This window comes from Rutidosis leptorrhynchoides, chromosome 4 (genome assembly GCF_046630445.1).
Source record: "Rutidosis leptorrhynchoides isolate AG116_Rl617_1_P2 chromosome 4, CSIRO_AGI_Rlap_v1, whole genome shotgun sequence".
NCBI classification, from domain to species: Eukaryota; Viridiplantae; Streptophyta; class Magnoliopsida; order Asterales; family Asteraceae; genus Rutidosis; species Rutidosis leptorrhynchoides.
In genome coordinates this window covers 461,568,230-461,592,006 of record NC_092336.1, presented here as the reverse complement: position 1 = coordinate 461,592,006, position 23,777 = coordinate 461,568,230, and the positions used below count along the sequence as shown (strand labels likewise).

Genomic DNA, 23,777 nt, shown 5'->3' with positions numbered 1-23,777 from the left:
TATTATTAGTATTATACGTAAAATACTACGACGGAGTGCTGTTTGAGTAATTTCAAAACAAGTTTACAAACAAGCTAGAGCTAAGGAAATTATGGGTTATTGCCAAGGAGGTTATGGGTAATGTTCGGGGATATATTTATGAATCAAACCTAGTGTTTATCATCTCCGTTACGTCTACGTACTTTCCTACAATATTGAATCTCAATATTGATAAGTGAGCATTCATATCTTATCTTTTATATATTAATAGTGTATACATGTCTAGTGCTCGAGTATATATGTTTATGCATGCTTGTATACTAAATTTTGTCGTTAAACAGTTTATAATGAATCACTAATTAAATACATATATTACTGGTAAAAGGTATATGATATACATGTTTTTGGAAAGCTGGCGAAAAATCAATAACTTTTCATTTAGATATCGAATAGTTTCGATGAATGGATTAAAAGATATGATCAACTGAATTATGATTGACGTTAATTGAAATTGCTTTTGAATCTGCAATTAAGATTTAAACAACTTGTTTACGAGATTGATAAATTGGATTTTTGAATAATACCAACCGAGTAAATGAATCCATATATAAGGTACATCTCGTTTTGTTAAACAACTGTCCAAAATTGACTTTTTGAAACGACTTTGGATAACTTTTGTACGTCGATCTCGAGCATTAGGATTGTGATACACTATGACCTGACCTAGCTTGATAGACATTTATTGACCAACATATGTTCTCTAGGTTGAGATCTACAGTTATTTGGTAATTCAAGTTTCGGTCACATTTTGGTGAACGACTTTATATGCTGCTAAGGTGAGTTTCATTGCTCCCTTTTTAATTGCTTTTGCAATCTATATTTTTGGGCTGAGAATACATGCAATTTATTTTAAACACAATGGATACAAGTACATACTAAATTCTATACTGAGTTTGAACCGAAAATCCCTTAGCTTTGGTAACTAGTAGCTGCCAGTACATAGGATATGGACTGGTGGGCGCGAATAACAGTATATGGATCCATAGGGCTTGACATCCCCGTCCGAGCTAGAGCGCTAGCCTTTTAACGGACGTGTGTTATTTGAGTTTAGGACACGTTGGTTTGCGTGTATTAAAACGAATGGGGTATTTATCATTATAACGTTAAAGCTTAGTTACCAGGGTGCTCTGTTATGTAGAAACTATTGATAAACGTTTCTGGATGAAACAACTGAAATCTTGTGATCCACTTTTATATACAGATTATACGAAACACTAAAACTATGAACTCACCAACCTTTGTGTTGACACTTGTTAGCATGTTTATTCTCAGGTTTCCTAGAAGTCTTCCGCTGTTTGCTTATATGATAGACAAACTATGTGCATGGAGTCTTACATGGCATATTTTTCAAGAAAATGTTGCATTCACCAAATCATCACCATGTATCTTATTTTGACTGCATTGTCAACGGAAGTACTGTTGTAAACTATTATTTACGGTGATTGTCTATATGTAGAAATCATCAGATGTCGAAAACCTTTGATTTAAATATTCATATATGGTTTGCCTTTTTAAAAGAATGCAATGTTTATAAAACGTATCATATAGAGGTCAAATACCTCGCAATGAAATCGATGAATGACGTGTTCGTCGATATGGATTTGGAGCGATCGTCACATCAAGTTATAACAGTTTCTGAATTTTTAGCTATGCAGGATTGACTTAATCACTCTACTGTTTACACTGATCTAGAAGAAGGGGAGATCCCTCCGGATCTCACCGAAACTGAGCAGGAGTTGATGGAGCGTCTAGAGCGACAAGCTAAGGAATCTGCTGACGCTGCATCAAAAGCTTCAACTGAAGCTTCGAATTCAGGAGCTCGTAATTTTGAAGATGATATGAGTGATACTGATGTTTTTGATGAAAGTGATAATATGTTTGATGAAGTTGTTATTGAGGATGAGCCAACTGAGCCTTATCCTCGTTATGAAGGCTGTGATGATGATTATCCAATTTTTGCTAAGTACTTTTAGATGAATGATGAACTTTTGAACAGAAAGTGCAAGGAAAAAGAACAGAAAGAGCAAGAGAGTGTGTTGCCGGAAGGTTTCTTGCCGGTAAAAATCAACAAAGAAAAGGTTGAAGTGTTGGAAGAAGAATGGAAGATTTTGATGCGGATTAGGCAATATGTGATGAAGCCTAAGGTAGAGCCGCAGTTTTTGAAGTTTATCGAGCACTGTGAGAGTTTGCGTGCTAAGGGGAAGATAATAGCCTGGGCTTATATTAAAGAATTTGATATGTATGCGATCAAAAAAGAACACGGAGTGGATTATATCAAGTCTCCATACGAATTCAAATCATTACCTTATTTTGAGTTTACGCAGGTGGCCAGGCTTAAGATGTTGTATCAGGATTATTGTGGAATTCCTGATATTTTGGTTCGTAAGATAAGAAGATCATATCGGTCACCTAATTTTGTAGATTTTCGACCACAATTTCCAAAGATCTCTTACAGGACGAACAAGAAAACAGGGGTAAGAAAGAAGATTGTAAAATATCAACCTGTGAAGTATATGCGAAAGGTTCCATTGAGGAAAATGCCGCAACACTTCAGCTCTCGTTTTCGTTGGTGGTATTACGATGAACGCTCGGAGGAAGCGGTTATCGCGTTAGACAAAGATGGAGGAGATGAAAATGATAGTATAAGGGTTTTGGATCCAGTTTGGTTGAGGAACTGCTGTGAGGAAGATATGTTCACCTTATACTACAACCGGATGATGTATCGTCCAGAAAATCGTGTGCAGGTTGAACAGTACTGCAGAGTTGTGAAACTTTGTTATCTGAAGAACTGGGTGACAGATCCGTTTTCTGATTGATAACTGAATCTTTCTGCTCTACGGCTAGGTCTTAGGGGGAGTTTGTTGGTGCATGAATCCCCAGCCGTAGTTTATCTTTACGTTTAACACATCCAGTTATGTAATAACGTTTACTTGTGACTATTGATTACGTTTGTGATTGTGCGTTCTTACTTTGTTAAATAATCAATATGTTAAACTGCACACACAGTCGGTCGAGTGTGTGTACACACTCGACCGACTGTGTTACTCAGTCGACCGACTGAGAGACACACTCGACCGAGTGTGTCTGACCTGCAGTATATATACGGGTTTGTTTCTCTTTTGTAGGGTTACTCATCCCTTTTACCTTAGTCGACTGGTTTTTCGTCTCCAGAGAACCCTAACACCATATACCACCGACATATATCGTTTAGGAGTCGATCTAATCTAGTTCTTGTCCTAGGTTTGATTTATTCGATCCAGATACGACCCATATCTCGGTTTATCTCTATTCTAGTGAATTCCGCCTCTAGGATAGTTTGCAAGCGACCTAAGATTCGTGAATAATCGTCTACACAGGGCTTTTGTGATGGTGAAAAATTAATTGCAAACTTTCACTTTCTTGAAAATTTGCTAAAAATGACAGGGCTTTTGTGATGGCTATACATGTATGTTGGTTGGTTAACTTATATTTTGACATATGTATTGAAGTCGTTCAATCCGTATATGTTCATCGAGACTAGGGTCTATCTTTATCATACTATACAAGCTAGTAATAAATATTGTCATACGTTTTTTATTTGCAATATTTTCTACTTAGATTTCTTTTGATAGAAAAATAACTAAACTACTATATGCTTGAACGACTCAGAAGTTTCGATTTAACTTAATTTAAGTGACAATACTAAGAGTGCTTCCAATGGTGGTGCCTTTCCACCCGCCCACAGCTCCGCCCACTTGGACCCCGATGGCAGCAAGCTGTCCGTCCAGGGTGCCGCCCTGCACCTCGTCTCTCAGCTCTCTGCTGGTCCTTCTCTGAAATGTTGCTGAACGGAAGGGATTGTTTTTTTCTGTGGTACTTTTTGCTTTTAAGCTTGTACATTTAATTAATTAATTAATATAGTGTGCCCTAATTTTTATGAGGAAGTATGTTATTGTTAGTAGTGTTTAGTCCTGAGAAAGAAGTGATGATGTGTGGCCGATGTGGCGGCTAGTCTTTGGGAGGAAGTGCTGTCATAATTGGAAGAACTCTAATATGTTCGATAATTTTTTGAATTAACACCTTTATTTATGTAAAATTATCGTATTGATGTTTTATATGAATAAATAAAAAATATAGTTGTTTAATAAGGTATTTCTAGATATAATTTAAGGTTAAAGATACAAATAGACTATATACTTTTACTTTTGTCCCATTGTATGCTATATGCCTCATATACTCTCACCATAAGGTATAAACGTTCAAAAAGTGTATTCATGTAAACGACTAAACTTTTTTAACCTGGAACAAAAACATGTGAAGTCTATAACTTAGAGTAAGGGTATTTGGGGTATATAGCCTACAATGAGACAAAAGTAAAAGTATATGGCTTATTTGTAACTTTAACCCTATAATTTAAGATAAATACTTAAGAAAAATTAATGTACTGAATAATTAAGAAAATATATCAAGTTTGAATATTTCATAACACATTCTATTGTCGATTAAAATCAGTTTTAATTTGAAGTTTATTATAAACAAACACACTAAATAATATGGAGTAAACGGTTCATCATTCAATGTCGAATTATCTTATTCAACTTTAAACGAATACAACCTTACTTTTGTATTTCCTTTAAAATCCCACTTGTTTTTCTCCCTCTAGAAAAATACTAAAAAACTCTCTTTTTGTTCCTCACCTTGGCTACCGACAACACGATATCTGAAGAAACAAACTATAAGAGCACTCGTAGTGGTTGAGGGCGTGAGTTGCTTTTTGATGACTATGACGTGTGGGTTGTTTTTGTAGAGTAGTGGTGGTGTGAGTTTTTGGTGTGAGTTGGGAGTATTGTGATGATGTGTTAAAATATAATTGAGTTAAGTATTAAAAAGAGGTATAAAATAATATTTTAAATTAATAAAAAATTAAAAAAATTCAACCACGGGTGTGGCTTCTTCCGTTGCAGGGCAACGCACCCCCTCCCCTCTCTCCTCCCCCACGCACCGATACCCCACCCTTGGAGGCGTGGCCGGCTGCCACATCGGCTGAGACGCCGTGGCCATACCACCACTACAACAAGTCTAAGCAATTCCCGGCCAAAAGGGTGTGTTATATTATGGACTTATTGGTTGACCGTTTGGTCACCACCGAATTTTGTTGCACGGTTTATTGGTGAATATTTACAAAAACGTTGGTAAACATCATGTTTGCTTGCCCTTGTAATATCTCGCAGTTTTCAAAAATAAGCTTCCATTTTTTCTTCAAGGTGTAGTCGTCATATTTTGTATTTTATGGTTTCAATATGAGAATTTAGTCTTCGTTAGTTTAAAGGATGACAGGGCAGGTTCAATGGTTTCGTGATCGTCGGTTCATTAATTTTCTTTTTGCAGGTCTTTGTTGCAAGGTGGCGTGATTTGTTGCTTTGACCCAACTCGTGGTTGTTGCAAGGTTACCGGATCTGACTCTCTATTTTCAGTCCATCTCTTTGTAATCAAACTTCAGCTTTCTAGTCCTTGATCTCGTGCGGGTGGTTCAATGGTTGCTTAGGCGACACGGTTCTGCTTTCAGCTAATGACAACTTATTCTGTCCGGGATACCCTCGGGTGAGTTGGGCTTTGGTTTGGTGTGTTCTAGATGGCTATGAGTTTGTTTATTGGGGTTAGATTTGTTAGTTTATCTTTTGAATGAAGTTGTGTAAGGAGTTGTCACCTCACTTTTTCCTTCGGCCCATTCGCAGACGACGAGTATAAGGTGGTTTCATCCGCGTACTCTGTGTCTGTGTTTAACGTTGTAGGTTATATCGCGAGGGTGGTTCTCCGCCTCTGATTCAGGATCTCATCGGTGATCATTTGATTTAAATGTCATGTTTGTCTATTTGGTTGTTTTCAATAGATATCGTGTGTAGGTGTATTATTTTTCATTGTCATCGTTTTGTACTTGAGATTTGTTCAATATTCTTGATGTTTGTATGTTTATTTTAATAGTTCGGTTTGAATAGAGATAAGATATTTGTTAGAGTTTCGGTCAATAGTTAGTTCGATATCTTGGTGCAAGTAGATCATTAGATCTATTCAAACAGACTATAAAAAATGAACCTATTTGTATTTCAATTGATTTTTGGACCTTTCTATATGTGTGTGTTGAGAAAAAAAACTACTTTGAAATCAATATGTTCTTTATATTGCTTATTTTATTTGAACATGTTTGTAAAAGGCAAAAATGTGAATTTTCTTTAAAATAGTATTATATCTTATATAAAAAGGTTTTGTTCTAATTTAATTTATATTGAATGAATAATTAAATCCTTATGGTATTCATAATAAACATATGTTTTGAATTCATTATTTTAGCAAAATAAACATTGAAGTCATGACAACCGAGTACATAACATAACATAAATACTGATATAAAACGTGACAGGCTTTAAAAAAAGTAAAAATTAAACTGAAAATGAAAATTAAAGATTAAATAATATTGAAACGTCGAGAGACAGATCTTGAAGTCCCCCATTTACTTCAGCAATGAAACGTTAGTTACACCACCTTCAAACACTACCCAACATTCCATCATCTCTTCCCCCACAAAATTGATTCAAGATTCTTATTTTTAATCCGAAGAAGAAGATAATGGATAACAATGTTCCATATTACAACAAAAAAGAGGGATTTCAATTACCCACAACAACAAAAACTAATAAATCAGATAAACGCTCCAGATCATCATCATCATCATCTTCAAGATCATCTTCTGTACCTTCACTTTTTTTAGCTTTTTTTTCTTGTCTAGCTTGGCTTTATATTGCTGGCAGGTATACCATTTTTAGCTAACTTGGGTTAATTAAATTTATAAACTTTAATCACTCTTGACTTGTATAGTTGGTAAAATTATATGTTTTTTAGGGGGTTTGTCTGATTTGATCATGTTATTTACAATGTATGTATCTTGGTATTGGAATTAACAATTTTATGTTCAATTTCAAAATGTAACTTTTAGGGTTTTGATTTTATCTGATCATGTTAATTAATTACTTGAAATTGCTTATAATTGGTATGATTTGATCTTGTAGTATACAATGTGTTTCTGGCATTATATATGACAATTTTTTGATGTTTGATCCAAAATCCAAATATGTAATATTCTAGGGTTTGGATCTATATGATTGTATAACATCTAATAATTGGATATAAGTTTTATTTACTATGTAATTTGTGTATTGTTGGAAAATCGGATGATATTTGGCGATGTTTAGGCTATGTAAGTGAAGGGTTATTGAGGGTAATTACGAAACTTTGTTATTTTCCTCATACTGAAAATATTTATGAGCCTAAGAGATGTGGTTGTATTTGATTTTTACTAGGTTATGGCAGGATGCAGAGAACAGAACGCTGCTGTCGAATTTGCTTATGAAGAATTCTGCTGAGGTTTGTGCTTAATCTAACTTTTTTTTAACTTAATTTAGATTTTAGATAACTAATATAAATGCACCAATAGGTACAATACATACTTGTTCTTTGTTGATTTATAAGCTTATTAGTAAGTACTGATCTAAACGCCTAATCAGTAATTATTGCTAACTGTGAGTATTATGCTCCCTCTCGTTGTGAAATTTCAATGCTTAATCTTGTTTCTAAACTCGTGTTGCTAAAGATATATGAATAAAATTTATTGGCCCAAAACAAGAGTGTCGATCAATTATAACGATGACTACAATATGTTATAGGAAAAGAAAAGTTTACAATTTTAATGAGATGATTTGTTTGGTTTATCATTTTTTTTGGATATGTTATATGGCAGAGACCAAAGGTTCTTACAGTTGAAGACAAGCTTGTGGTGCTTGGATGCAAGTAAAGTTTGTTTCTTTTTACTGTATGATTACGAATACGTTACATATCTAGATTGACTTCTTGACATGTTAATATTTTTTCTTTCTTTCTATATGAATCTTTGGTCTACAGGGATTTAGAGAGAAAAATTGTTGAAGCAGAAATGGAATTAACGTTAGCAAAGAGTCAAGGTTTTCTCAAGAACCAGTTGAAGCAACCTGGTTCTTCCACTAAAAAACTTCTTGCGGTGATTGGCGTTTATACTGGATTCGGGAATCGATTGAATGGGAATGTTTTTAGAGGATCTTGGATGCCAAAAGGTGATTACTTTTTGGTTTAGAAATATAATCTCAAGATTAATAATATGTTAAATGCAATGTGTGTTGTACAGGTGATTCTTTGAAAAAGCTTGAAGAAAGAGGAATCGTCATACGTTTTGTTATTGGACGAAGGTTGTCTATTTACTTTAAGTACTTCCATATATTTTCTATTTTTTAAAGATAGATAACTTCTATATATACTAATTTCACAAACAAACGAGAACTTTCAACTGATCTCACACAAATATTAATTGAGAATTTAACTAGATAAAATCTGGTGTCAGATTGATTACCATAATCCCAGAATGCATATATTCTTCGTTTTGCATATATAAATTCAGGACAAAATTTAGCTAGGGTTGTTAATTCACCAAATTTTGTTAAGATTTTTTAGTATGATTGTCACTTTGGGAACTAACCAAAGTTAAGTACCGTTGAAATTTCAGTCCCAATCGTGGTGACAGCTTGGACCGCCAAATTGATGAAGAAAATCGTACAACAAAAGATTTCTTGATTCTTGTAGGTTCATAGTGTTTTTTTTTTTTTTTTTTTTTTTTTTAAACCAGCTAAGCTAACTAGCAAATTATGCTTTGTTCTATGATTTATATATTTATTATCATCTGTTTAATTCTTAGGATGGTCATGAAGAAGCTGACGAAGAATCGCCAAAGAAAGCAAAGTTCTTTTTTAGCGCAGCAGTTCAAAATTGGGACGCAGAGTTTTATGTAAAAGTGGATAACAGTATCGCCCTTGATCTTGGTTAGAAAATTACCATGTGTTTCTGTATTAGAAGGCACATAGTTTTATTAATCGTTCAGATTGTGTTAGAAAAATTGTTGTACTTATTAGGGTATTATTCTAATTTCAGAGGGGTTGATTGAACTTCTTGAAAGCCGCCATGGTCAAGATAGTGTTTATATCGGATGCATGAAATCAGGAGAAGTGGTTGCTGAAGAGTAAGTAATTCTCGCTCTCTGTCATGTGGGTCCCATCTCCGTTTTACGTGCATGAAGCAAATGGGACCCACGACTATGTCACATATCTCTACATGTCACATAAATGGGACCTGCATGATTGCTACGTTTTTGTGTTAGCTTTTACTTGCTTCTTTTTACAAGTCCTCTTTCGTTGGGGTCTTATGAGAATTGCAACATATGAGTGGACACACATAGTTCGACGAATTTTTCATTATTAACTGATTGTCCAAAATGCCCTTAAACAAAGCTGGAAGAAGGATGGTTGAGGCCCAAATTCTATTTGGATATATTATAATGATGATTTTGGATTTTGGATTTTGGATATGGATTATGGATGGGCGAGCATGCGGTTTAGCATGAAATTTACGAAAAAGAATAGAAAGTTTTCAACTTTTATTGGATATCCAAAATGGGAATCTTTTGCATCAAATTGAAATTATTTATATATTAAACATCTCAAATCCTTTCAAAATTTATATGTATCAGTGTTTATGCATTCAATTTGTGTTTTTAACTAAGTGTGTGAATTGTCAGGGGAAAGCCATGGTATGAACCAGATTGGTGGAAGTTCGGCGACGAGAAATCGTAAGTATTTCTATTTCAGCTTGTGATTGGAACACTATAAATATCTCTTTACAGACGGGCTTCATCGTGACCCTTGTCCCCACCAAATTGTAAAGAGAATGTTAGTTAGGACTCTTTATGTATCTTATATGTATGAATAAAGCCTACATTTTTATCCAGGTATTTTCGACATGCTTCTGGATCACTTGTCATTTTATCAAAGAATTTCGCTCAATACATAAACATAAACAGGTATATTGTCTCTTGCAAGTTTTGAACCATTCAGTGTAGTTTGTGGGTAAACCTTGAGAGTCATATCAAACAAATATCTATCGTTGCAATAATGAGTTATCTGTTGTGCTGCTCGAATTTAGGCTCTTAAAGAGGGGGCTAGCTATGTGAAGTATGCTCTTAATTGTGATAGTGTCCTATAAACTTTATATTTGGACAACAGTTAATCAAATAAACTTCACAAGTTAAATTTCTTAAGAACTTAAATCAGAAAAGACCAGAATGTAAAACTTGAACGTATACACACTGCGGTAGGTGGGCGTATACAGCTATATGAGATTAATTGTACATTAAATTCTAGCTTTATAATGCACGGAAATGTAGGTTCACTTGTTTAGCCCTAACCATCTAATCCGGATGAAACCCCAATATAACAGGAATGAGATATTTTTAATTTCTGGTTTTGCTGATGAGTATAAGAAAATCCCGTTTTCTATTTCAGCGCATCTCTAAAGAGTTACGCTTATGAAGACACTTCAATTGGTTCATGGATGATGGGCATACAAGCAACCTATATAGACGAAAATCGTGTCTGCTGCAGCACCAATCGACAAGGTACACACGCTTCCATATAAGCGTATTTTTTATTCTTAATTAATGTTATCAGAAACTACATATGAAGTCGATGTCGATTACTACAATTTAAATGAAGACATGAAATACTTTGTAAGTGCAGCCGTTTATATCTGCGTTTGAATGCTAACTTTTTCGTTGAATGACCATTTGTTTCCAGACAAGGTGTGCTCATTGGCTTGATTGGAGGCTCAATTTATGGAAACGATCTCTTTTCAGAAACTAGTTGGAAACATTATGTAAGGATTTTAAACGAACTGTTAAATAAACCACGCGCACATCACACAAATAAGAAATTTGTAGTTATCAAATACCTTTACATTTTGTTCATGTACATGCAGGAACTTGTATATTGGGTATATGAACGAATACAATGGAGAACGGGGCAACATTGATCGGGCTCGAAAAATTTCGTCTTATCGGTTCTAACAAAGGTATCACTCCCGAAGAGTTAACAGTTAATTCATTTCCGTTTAGTAATACTATTTGGCTATGCAAGTCTCCGTCTTTTGCTGTTAAGTGATACTCGTCTCTTGTGGCTTCATCATCATATTTAGGATTTTTAACCATTTTTGCAAATTCTGTTCGTCGCATGTGTTTTGTTTTTTGTTGGGTTGATGTCGTTATTGTAGTCCCATTTTCAATAGAAATGCCAATGTTAGTTGCTCTATAACCGTCGAGATTAATCAATAGCAATGTGATCCCTGCCTGTAAATTGAAAGACGATTATAAGTTAGTACATTAAAAACTTGAAGTTAGGGATTTATATTCATAGCTTTTATGTTTGTACTTACTGAAATTTTTGAACAATGAGCGTAAGAACGTATTTTGTGTGTGCCGATAAAACTTGTTAGTAGAACATGTCTTCCCATTAGCCGGTGCCAGAGTAGCGCACTGCAATGTATAAACCAGCGATTAGGCTTAATGACGCACATTTAACCTCGGCCGAATTAATGAAATTACCTGTAGTAATCGGGATTAGGAACAAAAGTGGTAGTGTTAAGAAGTCCATAGTTTCCTCCTATCAATGTTTGTCGACAATACGTTTTTGTATCGTACATTGATGCCATTCCTAGTTGATCCAAGTACCTATTTTGGACACCCCAAATGCAAGATCTCATTAGTATTTTAGTACTATTAGTCACTCATAAGGCAATATAAATGTGATATAGTGAGCTTATTACAACTACATTCGACTCAAAAGTCTTCAAATATTTTGTAAATTGTGAAAATGTTATGAAGATGACGTACCAAAAGCCATAGACGAAAGCATTAGACACAAGATTATGACCGCTATTATAAGCACCACCAGCTTCACCCACCCAAGCCACAGTTGAAGTACCAGATTTCTTCAAAATGTTTTGAAGGTCTCTAAACGGTTGTGATCCGCCATCAAGATATGACGGGTCAAGTATCTTTTCAACCAAATGATCGTCGACACCTAATTATAAATTTATACGTTCGAATGTTAGAAGTTATTGGTTTTTCATGTTGTTATTTCTATATAGTCTATAGTTACGACGCAGTGTAATCTTACCTGGACCAAGGTTGTAAATGTGGTGAGTAATGACTTGAAGGGAATTTGAGGCTTGAGTTACATAGTCGTTGAACCAATTTGCATCGTAGAATCCTCCTGGTCCAAGAACTATCGGCTTTTCTTGAAATCCTCTGTATATCTTCTGCACTAGATTTTGGAGAGAAATTGTATCTAACGCGTACTGTTTTGCTGTCACACTAGTTCCTATCCCGTTTCCACTTAGCTCATTTCCTGAATTCTCATCAAATTACTTGACATATACAGATGGGGGCTACCAGAGGGCGTTTTACCTTTTTTATTATTACTTGACATAATTTTAAATAATCCTTTTTTTTTTTTTTTTTTTTTTTTTTGCACGCGATTTCGATAACTATAGATGAGTGAAAAGAATAGAAGCAAAAACTTACCAAGTTCCCAGCCATTAATGGTGTATCCCTTGTTCGCGGTGTATCTTATAAGAGCTTCTGCATTGCTCGAGTCCCATGAACCTGACATTGAACCATCTTGCCCTATGGTCCGACCGCGTAGCGCATTCAACCCGAACACAACCTTTGCACTGTGAAAATCAATAAAACATTTTACTGAATGTCATAAAAAAACAAGTCTTTTTGTTTAGAAGCATGCTATGTAGATTTATAATCAATTTTATAGATATACAACCAACTTTCATAATATTTTGAGGAAACATGCAAGTCAATATTCCTTTTTATGGCAAAAAAAAAAAATAAAAATAAAAAATAAGCTCCTAATAACCATCTATCTTAAGTAAGACCCGAACGTGGTTAGTTTTTGTCTTTTACGGCTCATCTCAATACTGTTAGGTCAAATGACATATATTTAAATATTCTACTAGCAGATATCATTGATTTTTTCTTAGGTGTAACTAATGAGTATTAACATACAGTATAATAACCAATGATCATAAGTAATATAAGAAACTAACCCGGAATTTTTCAAGAAAACATTGAGTTGATCCCATCTTGACATGGTCAAACAACCATTGGTGAAGCCAAACATGACACTAGTGTTCTTAGTGAAATTAGGAGACAGTTCTTGACCTTCAATCATTTCATAAACCACTTTGTCTTGCAAAGTGCCACCCAGTCTAAGTTTCAATGGAGAAAATGCTACATATAATATGATCACACTCATTATGTCAAAACACTTCAACTACATGTTCTTTGTTTAAAATCCTCTCTTCAAAAGAACGACAATCGTATCAAAATAGTTTTAGTTTGTACGTACAACATACCTTGTATAGCGTTTAACAAGATTTTGTTACTGAGATCCTGTGAATCATATACAAAACTTAAAATAATTATGCTAATCAAGACCAAAACAAAGTAAAATACATAGACTTTGAGTAATAAATTTAGTACATTACATTTACAAAGCAATAATCGTGATATATTTATAACTAAAACTCACCAGATTGAGAAGAGAAGCATTGGCCCAACTACAAGTTCCATAATCACATTTTTCTGGTGGCCACCAATCTAAAGTAGCACACACGAAATCATCATCTATATAACCTATTGAACTTGATCCGTTTACGTGTATGCTACCCTCGACAATGTCAACCCTTAATGAAACACTCATTTTCGAGCCGAAACATACCATGAGTAGCAAAAGTAACAATGCGGATAGAGTACTAAACCATAAAGCCATCTTAAACTTATTTGCCAATTTCTTTATACAAAAACCACTGAGACAAGTGAATATTTGAAAAATAAAACACTATCCAAAACAAAATAGCATTCAATATTTGAGTCAAATTGAAGCAAACATATACTGTAACAAAAAGTGAAAGATGACCCTTCTATTATATGCTCTATATAGGTATTCAATTTGTATGTGTATGTATTAATATATGACCATATATGGTGAGAGTTGGTGGTGTATTGTGAAAAAACAATAATAATAATTATATAATTTATAAGTCAATTGTTGCATGTTGGATGTGCTTTTTTCAATGTATTGATTGCATAATGTTAAATTATATATTGATTGGTGCAATACTTACCCAAGTCAGCTGTATGCTGATTTTTTTTTATTATCTAAAATAGGTAGTTATAATACATGCTTTCTGAAATTGGTAGTTATATAAAATATAATGTTGTATATACAAAAAAAAGAGCTTGATCACTTAATATATACGTATATGATAAATCACAGTTGTTTGTCTAGAAAAATAATCTTTATGAATAAATTTAATTTTACTGTATGACTATTAAAAATTTAATTGATTGTGGTTTGTGAGTTGTGACAACACCTCTGTTTTTTTAGATTCATGTAACAATCCTCTAACTCTACATACTAATCATGATCTTATTTCTTAGATAAGAACATGTTCAAGAGGTCTTAACTGGTGAGAAAGGACCCACTGATATATACATAGTAGGTTACCAAATTAGCTTTTAAAATACTCCGTATTACTTAATAGCATCTAAAAAACAGATTATACAATTTTTCGGTATTTTAAAAGCCTAGAAAATAAACTAAGGTGTTGTTTGTTTTTTAAGATATATTTTTGTCTAAAGATCTTCAGAACATGTTTATAAAGAAGATGTGGCATAAAAGTCTGTAAGACTGTTTGTTTTTATGTCTGCAAAATAACTTAATCATGTCTGCATCATTTAAAAGCACATTTATAATTCTGTGAGTTTGAAGACTGAATGACTGAATAATCGAATAAAAAACTATTTTATTATATGTCTTCAGAAAAACACAGTCTACACTAAAAAACGTCTGCGAGTGCGCACACATAAAAAAAACCTAAATATATATGTATGTGTACGCGTGTGTGTGTGTGAGATATAAAGTGGCATCTATTTACTTTGTTGTTATGACATCTTGTTGTAACATAATTAAAAGCTAGCGACCCTCTTGTCAAGATTGAGATTTTATCTATGATCGTTTTCATCTTTGTAAGATCGAGCTATTTATAAAAGATTTATCTATATATTTATATAAAAAATACTGTACAGACATTTATTATTACATTAAAAACAGTCATACGATCTTGATCATGGCCTCTTGACCTATATTAGAATATTGTTACCAATTTTATGATCAATATTTACGATCTCATGATCAAAATTTACAATCATATGAAAAATACAATGGTAATTTGTAATTATTTATTGGGGTTGTTAAAGGTATATTTGCCTTCACTAGATAAACTTGCAAAGGTGGGATTAGGCATGAAAGCTTGATTGCTATCGAGTATTCGAGTCTAGTTGTAAATCATGGTCGACTTCAAGTTTCAGAATTAATCCTTCTTAACTTTATACTTGTTAGTTATTTTGTTGTAGCATTGTTAATGAAAACTTCCTCATCAATTTCGAAGGTTTGCTACTTCCTATATTTCAAGCAAGTTTTATCCACGCTCGAGAAGTGTCCTCTTTTGCTGAACATAGTAAACGAACAATTATAGGGGGTCTTTACAAAAATGTTAAACAAAAGTTCTCTTGCATCTTGGTCACTTTTACTTTTTTGTTATTATACTTACGAAATACTAAAAATATATTCAATATTGTTCATGATGTTAATGCTAGGTTTTATATTGAGTTTCCATTCATAAAGAAGGTCCAAAGCCCAACAATTAGACCCCGATGCAAGTTGCCTTAGTCTTGCAAGTTATGGCATCATTTAAAGAAAAAGTGCACTAATTTGTTCATAACAAGAAAAAGGAGAGAAAAGAAAAAGTGTGAAAATCACATTCCCTTTTGTAAGACTACAGCTCACAAATCAATCGATCCCCAGAGATCTAGCCGTTGAATCTTCATAATTTCTGGATAGTGTCTTCTTAATACTTGGGCCAAGGTTTTCAACCGTTGAATTCATCTCAAGTGTTGACTATCTCGAGTTACATCCGGTCAAATAGTGACAGATTTTTGGGTGATGTTTTCCCTCTCCTGTCTTAGGTTGTTTCATATACTTGTTGATGTTGTAGTTGGTATGATGAATTTGTATACATCTAGTTAATCTAGAGAAGACCTACTGTATTGCTCTCTTGTTGGTAATAGTGAATTTATTTTAAGTGTCTTACAGGTCCCGTGGTTTTTACTCTCGATTTTGAGAGGTTTTTCACGTAAAAAGTCTTGTGTGTTTAGTGTGTGCATATTTATTCTTTAGATAGCTGATTTGGGTTGGTTTCAGTACACCCTATTTGTTAGCATTCTCATGGGTTCATACGGGTTGGAAAAGGTTTGTCAAATGAAACTTTGTTTTCCTTTTGTAATATGCCCGTTGTGTGAAAGATGAAGCTTGTACAAGTAGGATGATTAATTTAAATAGTTCAAATTATCATGTTTGAAAAGACAAGATGGAGGATCATCTTTATGTGAAGGAATACTATTTGCCTATTTTTATTGAAGATAAACCTGAGAGTAAGTATGCTGCATAGTGGACTATTTCGCATAAACAAGTATGTGTGTATATTCAACAGTGGGTTGATGATAATGTTTTGAACCATATCAATGGGGAAATTGATGCTAAAGCCTTAAGTAAGAAGCTTAAATAGTTATATGAGAGAAAAAATGAGAATAACAAGTTATTCTTATTTAAGCAGATGATGGTTTGAAGTATCATGATTGGTCTCCTATTACAGATCACCTAAATGCATTTCAGGGTATTATAAATTAGCTTGCAGGAATGGGTATCAAGTTTGAGATGAGATTCAAGGTCTCTGGTTACTTGGTACGTTACCGGACTATTGGGAGACTTTTAGGACATCTTTGTCCAACTCTGCACCGGATGGTATTATCACCACGGAATTGGCTAAGGGTAGTATTCTGAATGAAGATATGAGAAGAAAGTCACAAGGTTCCTTTTCACATTCGATGTCTTGGTCACATAAATGCGGGGGAGAAGTCATAGTAGAGGTCAGGGTAAGAGAGGCAACAACCGTAACTTCTCAAGAAAAGGAAACTTTGTCTATGTTGAGTGTTATCATTGTCGTGAGAAAGGGGACACAATTTGGTATTGCCCACCGTTGAAGAATCAAGAGATAAAGGCATGTGACAAGATTAAACAAAAGAAAAGTAATGGTGGTAATGATAAGGTTGAAGTTAACGTAATCACTGATAATTTCTTTGTTTGTATTGATAATGATATGATTAATCTTACTCATGATGACACGAGTTGGATTGTTAATAGTGGTGCTAGATGTCATATTGCAACATGTAGAGATAACTACTCATCTTACACTCCAGGTGACCATGGATTTGGTAGGATGGGTAATGTCGGGTTAACAAAGATCGTTGGTATTGGAGATGTTTGTTTGAAATTTGAAATGGGGATGAAGTTGGTTTTGCATACTGTAAAACATGTCTCAGATATGGGACTTAATGTTATATTAACAAGCATACCTGATGATAAATGGTAATTATAACGGTTTTGGTAATTGTATTTGAAAATTAACTCTTGGTTCTATGATAGTGGGAAGAGCCAAGAAAGACTAAATATTATAAATGGCATGCCCGAAGATCATCCTGAAGATTGTTAACGCATTGGACAATGTTGACTCTACTGAGTTGTGGCATAGAAGACTTGGACACATGAGCAATAGGGGATGTCTATCTTGTTAAGGAAGAATGTTTTATCGGGGGTTAATAATATTAATTTGAGTTAGTGTTCTTACTGTCGGGCCGAGAAAAACACCATAGTTGTGTTCAAGAGCCATTCCTCTTTTTCGAATGGCACACATACTTGACGTAGTACATTCGGATGTTTGTGGGCCTATGAAGATTGTGACACTTGGTGACTACCCTTATTCTGCCACGTTCATCGATGATCACTCTAGGAAGGTGTGGGTTTATGTGAAGGCCCGTCCAAATCCACCTGGACGAACACATCAACATCTGGTCCCATTGCGAGGTACTGACCTCTATATGATACATTTTACAAACATTGCATTCATTTTAAAAGACAACTCATTTCAAAATAACCAAATGATATATGTTTTCCAATAATATGAATGACTAATCTGCCATTTACTTAATAACAGTCTTTTTGAACTCGACGACTTGAATGCAACGTCTTTTGAAATATGCCATGAACGACTCCAAGTAATATCTTTAAAATGAGAAAATGCACAGCGGAAGATTTCTTTAATACCTGATAATAAACATGTTTAAAAGTGTCAACCAAAAGGTTGGTGAGTTCATAGGTTTATCATAAACAATAAATTCAGTAATTTTGATAGACCATAAGATTTGAATATGCTTGGCACAAATGGGTCCGTATCCTATACCCACCTGTAATGTCCATGCAATTTTTTTTAAATACAGTACACCTATCTCGTGTACGAAACTATTTTTCAAAATTCTTAATAACTGTACACATATCTCGTGTACAAAATATCATACACATAACATGTGTATAAAAATCATTCTCTCTATATATAACCTTGCCTGGTAACCGACCTTAACATATAAAGCGCATATAGAATATCCCCAAAACATACATGCATATATCAATCAATATGATAAATATATAACCTCTCGTCTGTTTAATATAAACCTCAAAGTACTAAAGCAGTTCATATCTCTGACCGGGGTGTGTCAAAGCCCATAGATCTATCTTTAGGATTCGCATCAATTAGGGGCCATTTCCCTAATTCTTAGGTTACCAAGCTAAAATAATCAGGGGGAAATATTCGGTATAATAACCTACAGAACTTCTCGTCTGTATAATAATTCATTCGAGGAATGTTTTGCTTGTGTCTATCTCGTCAAACATTTATAAAAGCATTTCATGAATTCTCACCAAAAATATATATTGCAAAAGCATTTAATAAAAAGGGATCAAATGAACTCACGATGCGATATTTTGTAGTAAAAATATGCATACGACGGAACTGGACAATGCAAGGTTGGCCTTGGATTTACGAACCTATATCAGTTATATATATTAAAACACATAATGACAATTAACAAGTTTATATATTAATATTATTAATATACTTCTTATATTAATAATTTATATATTATTAATAAATTAATTAATTATATCTGTTTTATATATTTTAAATAAATAATTAATATTTATATATTAGATTATATTAAAATATATTTATATCTTATATGTAACTTAATTAATATTTAATATTATATAATAATAACTAATAACATTTTATTTTAAAAACAAAATAGTATGTAATATTAATATAGTTATTATGTAATAGCTATATCTTTATAAATATCTTTTGTTTGTTAAAATAATAACTATCATAATGATAATGATAATAATAATAATAATAATAATAATAATAATAATAATAATAATAATAATAATAATAATAATAATAATAATAATAATAATAATAATAATAATATTAATAATAATATTACCTTAAAATGATTAAAAAGCTTCCAAAAATAAACTGTCACTGTCCATGTTCGAACTCGCGACCTCTCGAATAACAAACACACCCTCAACCATCCGTCTCTCTTTGTTTTTTCTGATTTTATTCCTGGATTATTTCTTTCTAACCCGAATAATTCTGTTTCCATTTTCTTCTATCATCTTCAACATAATCGTATATCATTTTCATCATCACCTTCATGATCATTTCATCATCCCATCGTCTGAATGATCATCATCTCGTTATATCGCCATATCATCATTCATGATTATCATCTCCTTCATCATCGATTACCTTCGTTTACCATCACCATGTTTATCATCTTTCTCACGCATCATCCATCTTCATCATCAACATTACTCGTTGATCATACCCCTCATCATCAAGCGTTGCTATCATTACCATCACCCCATATATACCACCATCATCATCATCGTTGGATTTAAAAGAAACAAAAAACGTAAAACAGTGAGCAACAGTATAGTTAATAACAAAATTACGCGGATCGCTTATAGATTACACGATTCGTGTAATGTTGTAAAAAAAAATTACGCGAATCGCGTGTATTACCCAATGGACGTGTAATGTTATTGCCATCAATACTGTTGTATCATCGTTTTAAGTAGAAAGATACGAAATAGCAGGAGATCCGATGGTGATCTTCAAACGAAACAGGAAAAAAAGAAAAGGAAAGAGATATGTAGAGAGAGAGAGAGAGTAATGGGGTTGTGATGGTTTCCGGTGGTGCTCCAGTGGTGGTTACACGAAACAGAAAATACAAACTGTAGCAACAGTGGGTGTTTTAAGGGTGATGTATGGTGGCATTTGATGGTGATGAAAGGTGGGTGTTGGTGAGGTTGTGGTGGTTGTTTAAATTCATTTGAAACAGAAAGTAATAAACGTCGTAGTAGTTGTAAGTAGGGGTGATCGATGGGTGTTCGGTTGAAGATGGTGATGATGAGGTTTCAAGGTGGTGGTTCCCGATAGTGGTGAGGTGGTGGTGATTTCATGGTGGTCGAGTGATAACAGGTGTGGGATAGCGGATGATGGTTTGTTCATGTATATATATATATATATATATATATATATATATATATATATATATATATATATATATATATATATATATATATATATATATATATATATATATATATATATATATATATATATATATATATATATATTATGAATACGTTTGCAAACAGAAAAGATGAAGAAAGAAGTGTGGGTCTTATAACTTATGAAATATGTATATGTATAAGTAAGTATATATAGAATAGATAGAAGATAGATGGTGGATACACAGTATCAATAATTCAACTCAATTAATAATAATTAATAATAATTAATAATAACAATCAGTGATTGTGAAATGAAACATAATGCACAGTAGTCTAAATAGGATAGCAGCCAGAGTTTTGTCATGTTATTAATTCACGGAGTATTATATCGTGTCTATTGTTAAACAGTTAACATATAAAAGTGTTCCTAAATATCCCAAATTTTTATATTAAATATATTTATTTATTTCGGTCTTTTAGTGTGTAAAATTAATCATAAAAAGTTCGTCTATTATTTGTTTCTAGTTTCAGGTAATATGTACGGAGTATTAAAATTTAATTTAATTTGTTTAAATAAATTTTTATCAAACCTAAAATGGATGTATCCTACTTACGCACCAACGTTTATTTTAAAATTCTCATAAGCTCGAATTAAAATTATTTAATATCTATCGAATGAAAAACGAGTGCTACTATCGTTTACTAAATAAATTCAAAACCATATATATATATATATATATATATTCAATATACTTCATTTATATATATAGATATGTTTAATAATAATCATTATATATTATTTTATTTTACAATATTAATTCTAACAATTAAATCGTATATTATTTCTAATTATATTTTAAATTATTATATATATTTATATATTTAAATATATATGTATCCATTTACAAGTAATTGTTCGTGAATCATCGGAAATAGTCGAAGGGTAATTGAATATGAAAACAGTTCAAAATTTTTGAGATTTCGTGTCGAAAATATTAATTCATTATGAGATTTGAATTAAAAATAAGTCTACCCGTTAAAGAAATTTCGTCTTGAAATTTGACTGAGGTCGTCATGGCTGAAAACTAGAATATTTTCGAGTGGAATAGAGATGGAGTTTTTTTGAGTAATATGAATAAAGCAATTCGATTGCTCAAAAGTATGAGTGAAGCTATCGAAAAAGATTGAAATGAGGAAATAGAGATTCGTCTTAACTTTTGACGTAGTCACGGTTGATTTTCAAAATTCAAGGAATTTAAAGAAAATGTTCTAAATAGAAAGGAAATGTAATAGCACGATTAATTAGCAAGCTGTTGGAATCACGGAAGAACAGAAATATCAAGAAAATATTTTCGTGATATGTTTAAAGATTAAGTAGAATGAAAGAGTTATGTAACATGACACATGATGAGGTATGATCTGTGAATCATCACGTTCCATTAGAACTTCAGTATGACTTACTGTAATATAACCACGTTGGCCAGGCGTCATTATATTATACTAACTCATGCTTTCCATTTCCAACACTACTCCTGAAAATCATTCCTAATTTAAACTCGAAGGTTACAGAATTTAGAAATTAACATTTTCTTTTATGATGTAACACAGATAGCATGAAAAGATAGATAATTTCGGACAAGAATATTTATGAAGATATCTTCAGAAATATCGAGAATATTTATAACAAAAGATACGATGATATTTTAGAATTTCTAAGATATCTAGAATCAAAGGATACTGAAGAATATTTTTCCGCAAGAATTTAGATTGAGTAAGGAACAAGGTATTCGCTAGAGATTTCATTAGATACTGAATCATCTGGATTCATGAAGTACATGTTTATGATTTCTCCACAACCTCCTTCATAGTTTGTTCAATTCGTTTCTCAGATCTAAATCTGAGCTTTTTCAACACCCCCTTCTTTATTATCAAGCTTTCGGTCATTAAGACCATCTACGGCTTTTGCTGCTTCATCAGCATTCTCATATCTGAATCATTGGTTATCGATCCGAGGTGTTTTTCAAGAGTTTCGAAGGGTTTGAATGCAGATTGTAATCGTCAAGATACAAATGATGTTTAGGATGAAATCAAGTGGCAAACTTGAAGAAATGTTTAGTCTAATATGTTGTAATCAATATTTTAATACCTTTTAATTGTCCAATGTTAGTAGTCCAATGTTAGTAGTCCAAATATAGTACAGTAGTTTAATATATAATCTTAGAATAATCAAGACGTATTGTATACCTATTGCCTAATACTCAATCGTGACCCATTGTACAACTATTATCTTAGAATTAATCTAGACGTATTGTGTACATTAGCCTTATGATTTATCCGACGTATTGTATAACTATTGTCTTAACTAACCAAGATTATATTATATTGTCTCAGGTTTAATCAAGACTAGTATATTACAAGAAAATAGTCATGACAAATATAGGAACAGTTAGTTAGGATATTGTTAGCGTGGATTCTTAACAAAATTTTACATACATAATTAGTTTGTTTATAATAAATTTTATTTTGTCCAATATTTTCTTCATCATGCCACCTGTTAAAACTTGACTTGGATACTGATCGGTAAAAATTCGTATATGAAATTGAATTTAAATGAAAATGATTATTCTTGGGTGAACGGATACGTATATCTGTAGATGTAAAGAGTATTGCTAATGACTGTTGAATCAGAATTGAAAGAATGTACAGTGTAACATATTAATGTTAAATCTAAATATTTCTCGGGTATTACCTACCCGTTAAAATATTCTCATCATTAATAGTTTGTACAAAAGAATTTTTAATTACAATCTTTATGAAAATATACATATATATATTTTCTTCAGATGTACTCATGGATTTAATGAGTCAATATGATATTAATCCCATTTGATTTACCTTTAGAACAAGAATATAAAATCTCTAAAACATTAGAGATTTCATAATTGCCATGTAGAACGAAGATAATGATGTAGAACGATACGTAGAACGAAGATAATCGATGTAGAATGATATGTAGAACGAAGATTATGCTCAAGGTATAGATTGTGATGTTGAGGCGTATGATGTTGAGGCTACTGGTGCTGTTGATGCTGGTTGTACTATTGATGCCGGTGATGCTACTGGTGCTTGTGGTATTGAGGCTTGTGATGTGGATGTTGTTGGTGGTACTGGTACTGTTGCTGGTGCTTGTAATCTTTGCACCATATTCTTCAAATCCACTACTCGAGCGCGAAGTTCGTTTAT

The 23,777-nt window shown here is 32.9% G+C and overlaps 2 protein-coding genes across 2 annotated transcripts in view; one reads left to right on the top strand and one right to left on the bottom strand.

The window, feature by feature from the left end:
• Positions 1 to 6,503: 6,503 nt before the first annotated feature.
• On the top strand, positions 6,504 to 11,307 carry LOC139844450 (hydroxyproline O-galactosyltransferase HPGT3-like). Its single transcript, XM_071834673.1, has 13 exons — positions 6,504 to 6,824; positions 7,374 to 7,437; positions 7,811 to 7,860; positions 7,972 to 8,159; positions 8,231 to 8,291; positions 8,606 to 8,678; positions 8,795 to 8,918; positions 9,028 to 9,115; positions 9,671 to 9,721; positions 9,881 to 9,952; positions 10,434 to 10,546; positions 10,725 to 10,803; positions 10,906 to 11,307. The coding sequence occupies exons 1-12, from the start codon at positions 6,643 to 6,645 to the stop codon at positions 10,745 to 10,747; spliced, it is 1,089 nt and encodes a 362-aa protein (XP_071690774.1). The 5' UTR covers positions 6,504 to 6,642; the 3' UTR covers positions 10,748 to 10,803; positions 10,906 to 11,307.
• The window catches only part of LOC139842239 (heparanase-like protein 3), a 56,670-nt gene continuing 43,784 nt past the window's right edge, over positions 10,892 to 23,777 (bottom strand). Inside the window, exons 4-13 of the mRNA XM_071832407.1 lie at positions 23,535 to 23,623; positions 13,530 to 13,732; positions 13,354 to 13,390; positions 13,045 to 13,228; positions 12,509 to 12,657; positions 12,102 to 12,332; positions 11,816 to 12,005; positions 11,528 to 11,653; positions 11,359 to 11,458; positions 10,892 to 11,272 (exon numbers count right to left, since the gene is read on the bottom strand). Coding sequence (XP_071688508.1) covers positions 10,892 to 11,272; positions 11,359 to 11,458; positions 11,528 to 11,653; positions 11,816 to 12,005; positions 12,102 to 12,332; positions 12,509 to 12,657; positions 13,045 to 13,228; positions 13,354 to 13,390; positions 13,530 to 13,732; positions 23,535 to 23,623 — 1,690 coding nt within the window. The remainder of the gene's footprint in view (positions 11,273 to 11,358; positions 11,459 to 11,527; positions 11,654 to 11,815; positions 12,006 to 12,101; positions 12,333 to 12,508; positions 12,658 to 13,044; positions 13,229 to 13,353; positions 13,391 to 13,529; positions 13,733 to 23,534; positions 23,624 to 23,777) is intronic.

Excerpts from the sequence above, each read along its gene's own strand:
- LOC139844450 (XM_071834673.1), top strand. The coding sequence starts at position 6,643 with ATGGATAACAATGTTCCATATTACAACAAAAAAGAGGGATTTCAATTA. Across the intron at positions 9,116-9,670 it reads GGAGAAGTGGTTGCTGAAGA|GGGAAAGCCATGGTATGAAC; the intron begins GTAAGTAATTCT and ends GTGAATTGTCAG. Across the intron at positions 9,953-10,433 it reads CAATACATAAACATAAACAG|CGCATCTCTAAAGAGTTACG; the intron begins GTATATTGTCTC and ends TTTCTATTTCAG.